Source organism: Coregonus clupeaformis, chromosome 19, assembly GCF_020615455.1.
Source record: "Coregonus clupeaformis isolate EN_2021a chromosome 19, ASM2061545v1, whole genome shotgun sequence".
In the NCBI taxonomy this organism is placed as follows: Eukaryota; Metazoa; Chordata; class Actinopteri; order Salmoniformes; family Salmonidae; genus Coregonus; species Coregonus clupeaformis.
Window position 1 is genome coordinate 37,297,948 of NC_059210.1, and position 12,241 is coordinate 37,310,188.

The following is a 12,241-nucleotide window of genomic DNA, read 5'->3' on the forward strand; positions in this document are numbered from 1 at the left end:
GCTTTCAATAGCTGTTACAAGATAGGTACTGTTTTGGCGTATCACAGACTTTTCGACCAACCTTAACTTGGTGATACCATCGTCGTTCTCGATTCGGCCAAATGTGTATCTTCTAAAATGTCCAGTTTCAGGTGGTTTGTTTGAATTTAGAAAATGCTCCATTATTACATTCAATTTTTTTTGCTTAATGAAGTCATCAAACGATGTGTAGTATGAAAAAAAAAAAAAGCCATCTTTTTCTATTTCAAATCTTCTCTCATTGATCGAGACAGGTGAGTGTCATGACATACGGCACTTTAGGGTGGACTCAACTCTCAATCAATGAGAGAAGATATGAAATAGTCAAGATAGCAGAATATACATTGTTGGATTACATATATATCTATATATATTAATAATGGAGCATTTTCTAAATTCAAACGAACCACCTGCAACTGGACACATACATTTCAGAAGATACATGTTTGGCCGACTCGAGAACGAAGATAGTATGGCCAAAGTTGGTCGAAAAATATCTGTGCTACGCCAAACAGCCTATCCTGTAACGGCTAATTGAGCGTCATATTATCCCGTTACAATCTGCTGACTAGGCATTGATCATATTTGTTAGTTAGGGCATAAATATGTGAAGGTGTATGTTTTGCGTATATTGAGAAGGTAATTGTAATTTGAATATTCAGTGAAAGAGCCTCATTTACAGTACGTCTAGCTTTATTATTGATCAGTCATCACACTTTTTGAATTTCCATACTTCGACTTCCTGCTCAGCCACTTTGTTTCTACTACTGACTTGCCGTAGGAACGTAGTCGTTCTAGATTGATGGCGGCAGTCATCTGACCGAAAAGTTTTCAAAGTGGAAAATAAGTATTTTTGTCTGCTGCTCCTTCAAGCGAAATGAATTAATTTGAGCTAGCTAGGTTTGTATGCGACTTGGCTATTTACACACGAAAGAAGAGAAACAGTAAACGGACCATGTAATCAAGCGTACAATCTGCTAGTCGTACAACTGCAAGCTAACTACCGGCAAATCATGTAGCTAGCTAACTAGCAACAGCTAGTAACTTCTAGCTAACGTTAGCTAGCTTGGACTACTAGCTCAAAGTTTGCTGCTCTGTTAGTTCAAGGTGGCTAGTGAGTGATATTTTTTCGCCATAGTCTTGCAATCGAACGTTAGCTAGCTAGCTAAGTTAGCTTCATGGAAAGGTTTTAATTGCCTCTGAACTCTTAACTAATACCAGCTGTAACTAACAGTTAGCTACTCCTATATATCAAAATGTGTCGCTTACGGTACTGTGTCAGCCACTGTCTGCATGCAGCGATTACCAGACTGGAGGAGGTCAACGGAGAGGTCAACATGTGGTCCTCTGTCAGATGTCTAGGCTACCTGTCTGGTCTGCACCTGCTGGTGGCTCTCTGTCTGGGGCTCTATGTGCGATGGGAGAAGACTGAAGAACCCATGATCCTCATCATATTTGTTCTGGCCCTGTTTGTCCTCGGGATAGCAAGTATACTGTACTATTACTTCAGCATGGAAAAAGTCAGCCTGAGCCTCCTCCACCTGTGGTTTGGCTTCCTGCTTGGCCTCCTGTGTTTCCTCAACAACCCGACTCTGGAGAGCAACATCAAGGAGCAAGCCACCAACTACCTGCTGCTGGCCAGTGTTGTCTTGAGGACGCTGTGGGCTCTGCTGGAGAGGATGTGCGGCTGCACCAGGTACCGCCCTGCCTTCCTCACCTCAGCAGAGGCCCTGGAGCTGGCAGGCTTTGCCATCGCCAGTACTGCCTTACTCATCCAGAAGTCCATGAGCGTAGTGGTGCTTGTGGTGGCCCTAGCTACTCTGATGGTGGCCCTGCGCATGAAGGCTCTCCTGGCCCTGCCCAACCTGGTCTGCTTCTCCATCATCACCGCAGTGCTGTTTTTCAAGGCGCTGGGCATCACCACCAACCCCTTCGCCCTCGCATGTTTCTTCAGCCAGCTGATTTGCGACCCCTTGCTGGATGTGTACTTCAGTGGGCTGTCGGTGACCGAGCGCTGGCTGCCCTACCTTGCCTGGAGGGGGCTGTGGCACAGGATGTCCCTCCTGCCTCTGCTGCTGGTGGAGGTGATTTTAATTAATTTTATTTGACAAATTTAAAATGCATATAGAGTTGCCCCAACCATGTGAGTACAATGATGCACACTTGAAAAATAATTGTGTATAAAAACACATAGTCAACAGTAGACTTACTTCCATTGTGGTCCCACCCAGGTGGGTTTCTGGGTCCTGGCAGCCCTGAAGCTGGTGGACCTGGACCAGTGGTACCTGATGATCCCGGGCTTCATGCTAAGTGGGGTGTTCTGGGCCATCTGTCACGTGGTGTTCATCATCACTCTGTGGGGCTTCCACACCAAGCTGAGTGACTGCCAGAGGGTGTGTCTGGCCCAGGGATCCGGGAACAGTTGCCTAGACAAGGTTATGGCCTCTAAAGGAGTCAGACACTTCTGTCTCATCTCTGAACGCCTGGTGCTCTTCAGTCTGGTGTCCACCATCATCCTGGCTGCTTTATCATGGCAGGTATGTCTCCAGTCATTGATATAGCACTGTTATTCAGTCCAGACCAGCAATGTTATACCTTGATGGCTCATATAACATAGTCTGTTTGTTTTGTTGATAAGCTCTGTTAACTGACGTAAAATAAATTGATATCGGACACTTTCCCATAGTTTTTGAGGTCATACATATTCAGAGCCATCTTTTCAATTTCATAGTCCTCCTTTTTTGGTTAGTGTGTGAATGTGACCCATTGTGTCTGTCTGTCTGTCTCAGTCCTCCAGTAGTATCTTTATGAGTATGCTCCTGCTGGTCCTGGCTCTGGAGTCTCTGTTCCACGGCCTCTTCTATGAGCTGGGGAACTGCCTAGGCGGCACATGTGTGGGGTATGCAGTGGTCATCCCCACCAACTATTGCAGGTAGGAATTTATGGATAGTGGACACCCAAATGTATGGATAGTGGACACTCTCTCTCTCTATATATATATATATTTCACACCCCTTGACTTTTTCCACATTTTGTTGTTACAGCCTGAATTTAAAATAGATTAAATTGAGATTTTGTGTCACTGGCCTACACACAATACCCCCATAATGTCAAAGTTTTATTTGAAATGTTTACAAATTAATAAAAAATGAAAGCTGAAATACAGTGGGGGAAAAAAGTATTTAGTCAGCCACCAATTGTGCAAGTTCTCCCACTTAAAAAGATGAGAGAGGCCTGTAATTTTCATCATAGGTACACGTCAACTATGACAGACAAAATGAGAATTTTTTTCTCTCCAGAAAATCAGATTGTAGGATTTTTAATGAATTTATTAGCAAATTATGGTGGAAAATAAGTATTTGGTCAATAACAAAAGTTTCTCAATACTTTGTTATATACCCTTTGTTGGCAATGACACAGGTCAAATGTTTTCTGTAAGTCTTCACAAGGTTTTCACACACTGTTGCTGGTATTTTGGCCCATTCCTCCATGCAGATCTCCTCTAGAGCAGTGATGTTTTGGGGCTGTCGCTGGGCAACACGGACTTTCAACTCCCTCCAAAGATTTTCTATGGGGTTGAGATCTGGAGACTGGCTAGGCCACTCCAGGACCTTGAAATGCTTCTTACGAAGCCACTCCTTCGTTGCCCGGGCGGTGTGTTTGGGATCATTGTCATGCTGAAAGACCCAGCCACATTTCATCTTCAATGCCCTTGCTGATGGAAGGAGGTTTTCACTCAAAATCTCACGATACATGGCCCCATTCATTCTTTCCTTTACACGGATCAGTCGTCCTGGTCCCTTTGCAGAAAAACAGCCCCAAAGCATGATGTTTCCACCCCCATGCTTCACAGTAGGTATGGTGTTCTTTGGATGCAACTCAGCATTCTTTGTCCTCCAAACACAACGAGTTGAGTTTTTACCAAAAAGTTCTATTTTGGTTTCATCTGACCATATGACATTCTCCCAATCCTCTTCTGGATCATCCAAATGCACTCTAGCAAACTTCAGACGGGCCTGGACATGTACTGGCTTAAGCAGGGGGACACGTCTGGCACTGCAGGATTTGAGTCCCTGGCGGCGTAGTGTGTTACTGATGGCAGGCTTTGTTACTTTGGTCCCAGCTCTCTGCAGGTCATTCACTAGGTCCCCCCCGTGTGGTTCTGGGATTTTTGCTCACCGTTCTTGTGATCATTTTGACCCCACGGGGTGAGATCTTGCGTGGAGCCCCAGATCGAGGGAGATTATCAGTGGTCTTGTATGTCTTCCATTTCCTAATAATTGCTCCCACAGTTGATTTCTTCAAACCAAGCTGCTTACCTATTGCAGATTCAGTCTTCCCAGCCTGGTGCAGGTCTACAATTTTGTTTCTGGTGTCCTTTAACAGCTCTTTGGTCTTGGCCATAGTGGAGTTTGGAGTGTGACTGTTTGAGGTTGTGGACAGGTGTCTTTTTTTATACTGATAACAAGTTCAAACAGGTGCCATTAATACAGGTAACGAGTGGAGGACAGAGGAGCCTCTTAAAGAAGAAGTTACAGGTCTGTGAGAGCCAGAAATCTTGCTTGTTTGTAGATGACCAAATACTTATTTTCCACCATAATTTGCAAATAAATTCATTAAAAATCCTACAATGTGATTTTCTGGATTTTTTTCCCTCAATTTGTCTGTCATAGTTGACGTGTACCTATGATGAAAATTACAGGCCTCTCTCATCTTTTTAAGTGGGAGAAATTGCACAATTGGTGGCTGACTAAATACTTTTTTCCCCCACTGTATCTTGAGTCAAGAAGTATTCAACCCCTTTGTTATGGCAAGCTACAAGTTAAGGAGTAAACATTTGCTTAACAAGTCACATAATAAGTTGCATGGACTCACTCTGTGTGCAATAATAGTGTTTAACATGATTTTTGAATGACTACCTACTTTCTGTACCCAACACATAATTGTAAGGTCCCTCAGTCGAGCAGAGAATTTCAAACACCGATTCAACCACAAAGACCAGGGAGGTTTTCCATTGCCTCGCAAAGAAGGCCACCTATTGGTAGATGGGTTAAAAAATAAGCAGACATTGAATATCCCTTTGTATGGTGTAATTAAAAGATACAGGCGTCTATGGTGTCACTACAAAGATACAGGCGTCTTTCCTAACTCAGCTGCCGGAGTGGAAGGAAACCGCTCAGGGATTTCACCATGAGGCCAATGGTGACTTTAAAACAGTTAGAGTTTAATGGCTGTGATAGGAGAAAATTGAGGATGGATTAACAACATTGTAGTTACTCCACAATACTAACCTACCTAATTGACAAAGTGAAAAGAAGGAAGCCAGTACAGAATAAAAATATTCTAAAATAATGCACCCTGTCTGCAACAAGGCACTAAAGTAATACTGCAAAAAATGTGGCAAAGAAATTAACTTTATGTCCTGAATACAAAGTTTTATGTTTGGGGCAAATCCAATACAACACATTACTGAATTCCACTCTCCATATTTTCAAGTATAGTGGTGGCTGCATCATGTTATGGGCAATGTTCCCTCTGAACTGCGCGTGTGCGCGGCTGCACACTTCCTCCAGGACTGCAGCGCAGAAGAAATGTCATGCCGCGCAGAGACGCAAGAGATTGAACTTTACTCGCCCCACTAGTTTGCACTATATATAGATCAACGTTTTTTCTGTGATCGAATCAACATTATATCGGCCCCTTTTCAATGCAACAAATCAAACTTTGCAAGATTAAGTCTTTTTGTAGGCAGTCAGAGAATTCTATTGTCGGGGGTAGCCCACGAGCGGTCTTTTAATCACCCGTGAGTGAATGCGCTTTTCACAGTAGATCAGAGCCGCGCATATGCACATTTGTTGATATTCTTTGCTAGTTAGCTAATTATTAAGTGTAGGTCAGCAATGGGTAGTTACTGCTTCCTACAAGAGCACGAAACATGTAGGCTTCATTTCAAGCTGTCTTTGAAAAGCCAGTCAGATAAAAAAAAAAAAAAAGAAGCTTATGTTTTAATTAAAGGAGCAGTGTTGTATTTTGAGACAGGCTCGAATATGCAAATAAACCAATAGGCAGAGGGGTAGCCTACATTGTCTAATTATCTGTATGATAATTATAATAATAATACATTTAATTTTGTAAAATGGTTTCTTGCATCACACAATACATTGCAATTTACAAACACCTATTTGGCCCATGGTGTTACAGACCAAGTAAACAAATAATGAATGAATGTCAAGCCCTTCATAATGTAAAAATGTTTTCTAAAAGTATCATGCAATGTAGGCCTGCATTGAACACCACATATAGGCTACTGTAGGCTATATCATAGAAATCAAAAGCTATTTCCATGTAAAATGTTATGGGATTTGCTCCATTGGTTTTGTTGGTAGGCCTACATTATGCTCAAATAGCCACAATAGCCTTTTGGCTACTGTCTAAAACTGTAAGGGTACAGCTTCAGTGTTCACTGTAAACCGCGCTGGAAGTTGCACAAAATTCTCACAACGTTCAAGTTTCCGCTCACAAGACAAAACATTTGCTCAGTGTCCCAAGAAATTAGAGGGAACATTGGTTATGGGTATGCTTGTAATCATTAAGGACTGGGGAGTTTTTTAGGATAAAAAATAAACGGAATAGAGCTAAGCACAGGCAAAATTCTTGAGGAAAACCTGGTTCAGTCTGCTTTCCAACAGACACTGGGAGACCAATTCACCTTTCAGCAACACTAACCTAAAACACATTGCCAAATCTACATTGGAGTTGCTTACCAAGACGACATTGATTGTTCCTGAGTGACCTAGTTACAGTTTTGACTTAAATCGGATTGAAAATCTATGGCAAGACTTGAAAATGGCTGTCTAGCAATGATCAACAAGCAACTTGACAGAGCTTGGAATAATTTTTAAAAGAATAATGTGCAAGTATTGTACAATCCAGGTGTGCAAAGCTCTTAGAGACTTACCCAGAAAGACTCACAGCTATAATCACTGCCAAAGAAGATTCTAACATGTATTGACTCAGGGGTGTGAATACTTATGTAAATGAGATACTTCTGTATTTCATTTTCAATACATTTGCAAATATGTCTAAAAACATGTCATTATGGGGTATTGTGTGTAGATGGGTGAGGAGTTTTTATTTTTTAATCCATTTTGAATTCAGGCTGTAGCACAACAAAATGTGGAACAAGTCAAGGGGTGTGAATACTTTCTGAAGGCACTGTACAGTATATGCTATACTATACTTACTCAACACACAGGCGCATACTTTTTTACACAGTCTTTCATTTAACTTATTCTTACTGCACTCATCCTCACTCCTTCCCTTCTCTTCACCCTTTCATTCCCTCTCTCCCTTGCAGTCCTGATGGGCAGCCCACTCTGTTACCTCCGGACCAGGTACATATGTTGAACATGCATTCCACGGGCATGTTGAACAGTATACAGAGTTTTTTCTCCCACCACATGATCGAGACGTTCGGCTGCGACTACTCCACCAGCGGGGTGACTCTGGAAGCCCTACAGGTGAAGCTCAAGGCCTTCATGGAGCTCTGCACAGCCGATGGGCCTCGCCACGACACCTACGTGGTGTTCTACAGTGGACACACCCACCGCAGCGGGGAGTGGGCACTAGCAGGTACGAATCACTTAGAAGTTTTGTCATTCTGTGAAGCTCAGTTACTTTAACTCACTGTCTGTAGCACATTATTTTATGGTGCTGTGGTTGTCTGTCAGGAGGGGGCACCCTTCAACTGGACCAGATCCTGGAGTGGTGGAGAGAGAAGAACAGTGACTACTGCTCCCGCCTCATCCTGGTCCTGGACAGTGAGAACTCCCTACCCTGGGTGAAGCAGGTGAGGAAGGTGGGGGGGCTTTATGTGGCGGTGCAGGGGGCCCAGCTAGCCCGAGCCACGGATGTCGAGCTCCAGGACGCCCCCCAGCTCGGGGACTTCACCTCCCAGTGGGTGGAGTACAACTGCAATGTAGACAGCACCATCCAGTGGTCGGAGAGGGGAAGGACGGTCACCGCCGCCTACGGCATCTCCAAGCACTGGAGTGATTACACACTGCACCTGCCCACAGAAAGTGATGTCACCAAACACTGGAGGATGTACTTCCCCAGGATGACCTACCCCGTGGTCCAGTTAGCGCTCTGGTGCGGTGGGCTGAACCTGCTTTGGCTATGCAGTGTCTGCCTACAGTGCCTCAAAAGGGTCAAACTCAACTGGTTCCCCCCAGCCATACTAGACACTGGCCAAGGGTTCAAGCTGGTCAAATCTTAGAAATTCACCTCTGTATGAATCATACTGACTAAGGCTTTTCCACTTTGTATTTACACATGTTTGTCACCGTACAGGAATGTTTTCTAAATCAGTTTTTGTAATTGATTGATTGGTTGTGTGAGATTGATAGCTGAGTTTTTAGGACCCTCAGTGAAGGCAGCTGTTGATTGTGAAACCTTAAAGGGATACTTTGGGATTTTGGCAATGAGGCCATTTATCTACTTCCCCAGAGTCAGATGAACTCATGGATACCATTTTATGTCTCTGTGTCCAGTATGAAGGAAGTTAGAGGTAACTAGCATTAGCACAATGAATAGAAGTCTATGGGTATCTGCTAGCATGCTGAAATCCCAAGGTAGCCCTTTAATGACTAACTAGACAGTTACAAATAGTGTGTGTGTGAGCTATATGTTTTGCTTATGTGTGCTAAAGTACTAAGTTACTGATATGAGGTTACTGATTTTGATGTACTATGGTATTTTGATGTAGTACTACATATGTCTATACCAAATTAGTGTTTGGCTATTCCTTACAAGTCATTCTATGCATTCATTGGTGGTGGTTATTTGATTTGATTCGAGTTTTGTTTTAAATCAATTCCTTTATATTAGTTTGGTGGGTTTATTGGGGTAGTGGTACTGTTCTCTGAACTCCAGTTGTTCTGGTTTATTCCCACCTTCTTCTTTTTGGAGTTGCCTCTTAATTACTAGTTCAGGCTGAGAATGTTACCCTACCGCTGTCTGAAGTGGTATCATATTGTCACTCTCCCAGATTGGATTTTCATACACTAAAGGTTGCAGCGGTTACACTGATTGCACCATTCATGTATTATGACCAAAGCATGCATACATCCAGCTTTGTAAATCTGATATTTTTCACAAATGACCTTCGTCCCCCTTCAAAAAAGGATATCAGGTTTCTAAGATATTGTATTACGGTAATAGGCATTTCATTTATTTTCAAGAGTATGGAATATGTGAATTTATAATTTGATACCTTCATATTTGATTCTTATCCAAGGCATTCCATACACCTAGGTCTATTTGCATATTCAGCTTTTAATTAACTAATTTATATCAAAGCTTTGAATAGTATCCAAAGGTTGCTGGATCGAATCGCCGAGCTGACAAGGTAAAAATCTGTCGTTCTGCCCCTGAGCAAGGCAGTTAACCCACTGTTCCCCGGGCGCTGAAGACGTGGATGTCGAGGGGTTGGGTTAAATGCAGAAGACACATTTCAGTTGAATGCATTCAGTTGTACAACTGACTAGGTATTCCCCTTTCCCTATCACTGCTGTCTGCTATTCATTTATTTTGTATGAATACTTTGTTTATATTGCTTTTGGGACTTGTGGTATCTACAATAATTACCTCAGGGAGTCTAAGGGTTGTTACTGTACCTATACTGATTGCACAACCTGGAGGAATATGGACCCAATGTAGGACGTGATCTTGCATTTATGCGTGATTGTTTTCTGAGGTTTATCATATCATACAGTGATTTAGATATGCAAGCTTAGCCTAATCAACTGTATGAAAATGGCAACGTTTTAATCTTAAGCATTGACTGAAGTCTCGACTATGCAATAAAAATTGAGATTTCAGTGTTTTTAATTATATTGATTGATATACAGATACATTATGGCACTGTTTCAGTGGACAGATTATGCACTCTGCTGGTATGCAATAAACTAGGTCTGTCTATTCCACTTTGCTTTGAAATGCATACACTGGCAGTTCTTTTCTGTAATCTCTTCATAAGATCATTAAGTGTCAATTAGTCTGTAATGTAGCTAACCACCATCTTTCAGGCGATCAGAGAATATTAGGCTACCTATTAAAGGAGTTTATGGATTTGGAACAAACTTAATGTTAAAGCAGTGTTTTTCAAATCAGGACTCCTAGTCCTGGGGACTCACATAGGTGCACAGTTTTATTCTAGCCCAGCACTAACACCTGATTCTTTAAGTTCTAAATCACTCCATGAGTGATGTTAAAAATGACTGAACCAGAATCTGTCGGGGGGGGTTGCTAAAATGTTTTCCTTGCAAGTTGGGGGTATGGATGTGGGTACGCAGACCCGTGAACCACTACGGCCCCCATGATGAGTTCCGATTTTTTGTGGTCCCCACCACCATCAAAGTTGCCCATCCCTGCTCTACAAGGAGGCCCTCTACAACAAGCTGCTGAAGCTCCAGGGGAACACTGGGGGATATTCCTGCCTGGACGCAGCCTCAGACCAGGAGCTTCTGGTCAACTACAAGGGAACCAAGAATAAGTTCCTCTTTGATAAAGTCTAACCATTCAGCACCTCACAGGTAGGTGAATTGAATTGAAACACATAACCCAATGGATTAGGACCACAGGAGGCTGCTAAGGGGAGGACAGCTCATAATAATGTCTGGAATGGCACAAATGGAATAGCATCAAACACATGCAAACCATGTGTTTGATACCATTCCACCTATTCCGCTCCAGCCATTACCACGAGCCCATCCTCCCCAATTAAGGTGCCCCCAAGCTCCTGTGATTAGGACATTTGTTGTGTGATGGTATTAGATATTGTGCCGGTGGGCTCTCAATTTGTCTCCATGCAGGAGGAAGTATTTGTAGGGACCCTGCCCATAGTAAGGTCTTGTGCGGTTGGATATACAATAGCGTCTGTATTCTAGCCTATGGTCAGACAAGCTCTGGGAAAACTTACACCATGATGGGCACCAAAGTCAAACCTGGAGTCAATATCAGGTAACATTTTGGCAGCACTTCACTTAGAGCTGTCGGATATAATGCTGCATCACTATTAATAAACACTACCAATATTTTATATATATATTTTATGTTAAAATTAACAGAAGTATTTTTGTAATATAATATGTAAGAAATTCTTTATAAACAATTCACCAACATTTCTCTTTACAATGTCTTTACACATCAGGTTCCCTTGGTGAAGTGTGAAAGCCTATCACTGAGGGCCATGCGAGACTAATTGTGTCTCATTGCCATATTATGCTATATGAATACTGGCCATCAATATGTTATCAGCTGGAGCACCATAGTCAGGGAAACAAAACAATCCTCTTACTGCTGTTTCTTTTGTGGGACTATGTACGTGTTATGGACATGTTTGATGTTGATGGATGTGTGCGTCTGATCTCAAACCTGCCTCTATGTATCTGTCCTTAGGTCTGTCAGAGAGTTGCTGTGAATATGTAAAGAAAATCTCATACTTTAAAGGTATGATTTCATGTTGAACCCAGTAAAAAGATTGAAGAGAACAATACTGAAGAAGTTTACTTAAAGGGTCATTTATCCTTTATTCAGATATCCATGTTGGAAATCTACTACGACAGCCTAAATCAGGGATTCCCTAACTCGGTCCTGGGGCCCACGTTTTGTTTTTTGCCATAGAACCACACAGGTGATTCAAATAACCAACTCATAATCAAGCTTTGATTATTTGAATCAGCTGTGTAGTGCTAGGGCAAAAAACAAAACTTGCACCCAGGATGGGCCCCAGGACAGAGTTTGGGAAACCCTGGCCTAAATGATCTCCTGTCAAAGTCCCACCAGTTCATTAGAGATCCGGACCCAGGGGAAGTCCATCGCGGTGTCTGGGCTGACCCACGTCGAGGTGAAGACCGAGATCGACATTCTGAACGTGATGAAAGATGGGCTCAACCAATATGAACATAGAAAGGTAGGCCTACCTCATGTCATGATGTCAATATGAACATAGAAAGGTAGGCCTACCTCATGTCATGATGTCAATATGAACATAGAAAGGTAGGCCTACCTCATGTCATGATGTCAATATGAACATAGAAAGGTAGGCCTACCTCATGTCATGATGTCAATATGAACATAGAAAGGTAGGCCTACCTCATGTCATGATGTCAATATGAACATAGAAAGGTAGGCCTACCTCAGGTCATGATGTCAATATGAA

The 12,241-nt window shown here is 42.5% G+C and overlaps 1 protein-coding gene across 1 annotated transcript; it reads left to right on the forward strand.

The window, feature by feature from the left end:
• Window positions 1-801: 801 nt before the first annotated feature.
• On the forward strand, window positions 802-8,542 carry tmem168b (transmembrane protein 168b). The gene is made up of 5 exons (XM_041837896.2): window positions 802-2,102; window positions 2,250-2,555; window positions 2,808-2,950; window positions 7,376-7,650; window positions 7,749-8,542. Exons 1-5 carry the CDS (start codon window positions 1,275-1,277, stop codon window positions 8,294-8,296), a joined length of 2,100 nt encoding a protein of 699 aa, XP_041693830.2. The 5' UTR covers window positions 802-1,274; the 3' UTR covers window positions 8,297-8,542.
• The last annotated feature ends 3,699 nt before the right edge of the window (window positions 8,543-12,241 follow it).

What these genes read in the sequence shown, in the direction of transcription:
- tmem168b (XM_041837896.2), top strand. Translation starts at nt 1,275, where the DNA reads ATGTGTCGCTTACGGTACTGTGTCAGCCACTGTCTGCATGCAGCGATT. An exon ending in TGCCTCTGCTGCTGGTGGAG is followed by an intron (nt 2,103 to 2,249) that starts GTGATTTTAATT and finishes GGTCCCACCCAG; the next exon opens with GTGGGTTTCTGGGTCCTGGC. An exon ending in ATCCCCACCAACTATTGCAG is followed by an intron (nt 2,951 to 7,375) that starts GTAGGAATTTAT and finishes TCTCCCTTGCAG; the next exon opens with TCCTGATGGGCAGCCCACTC.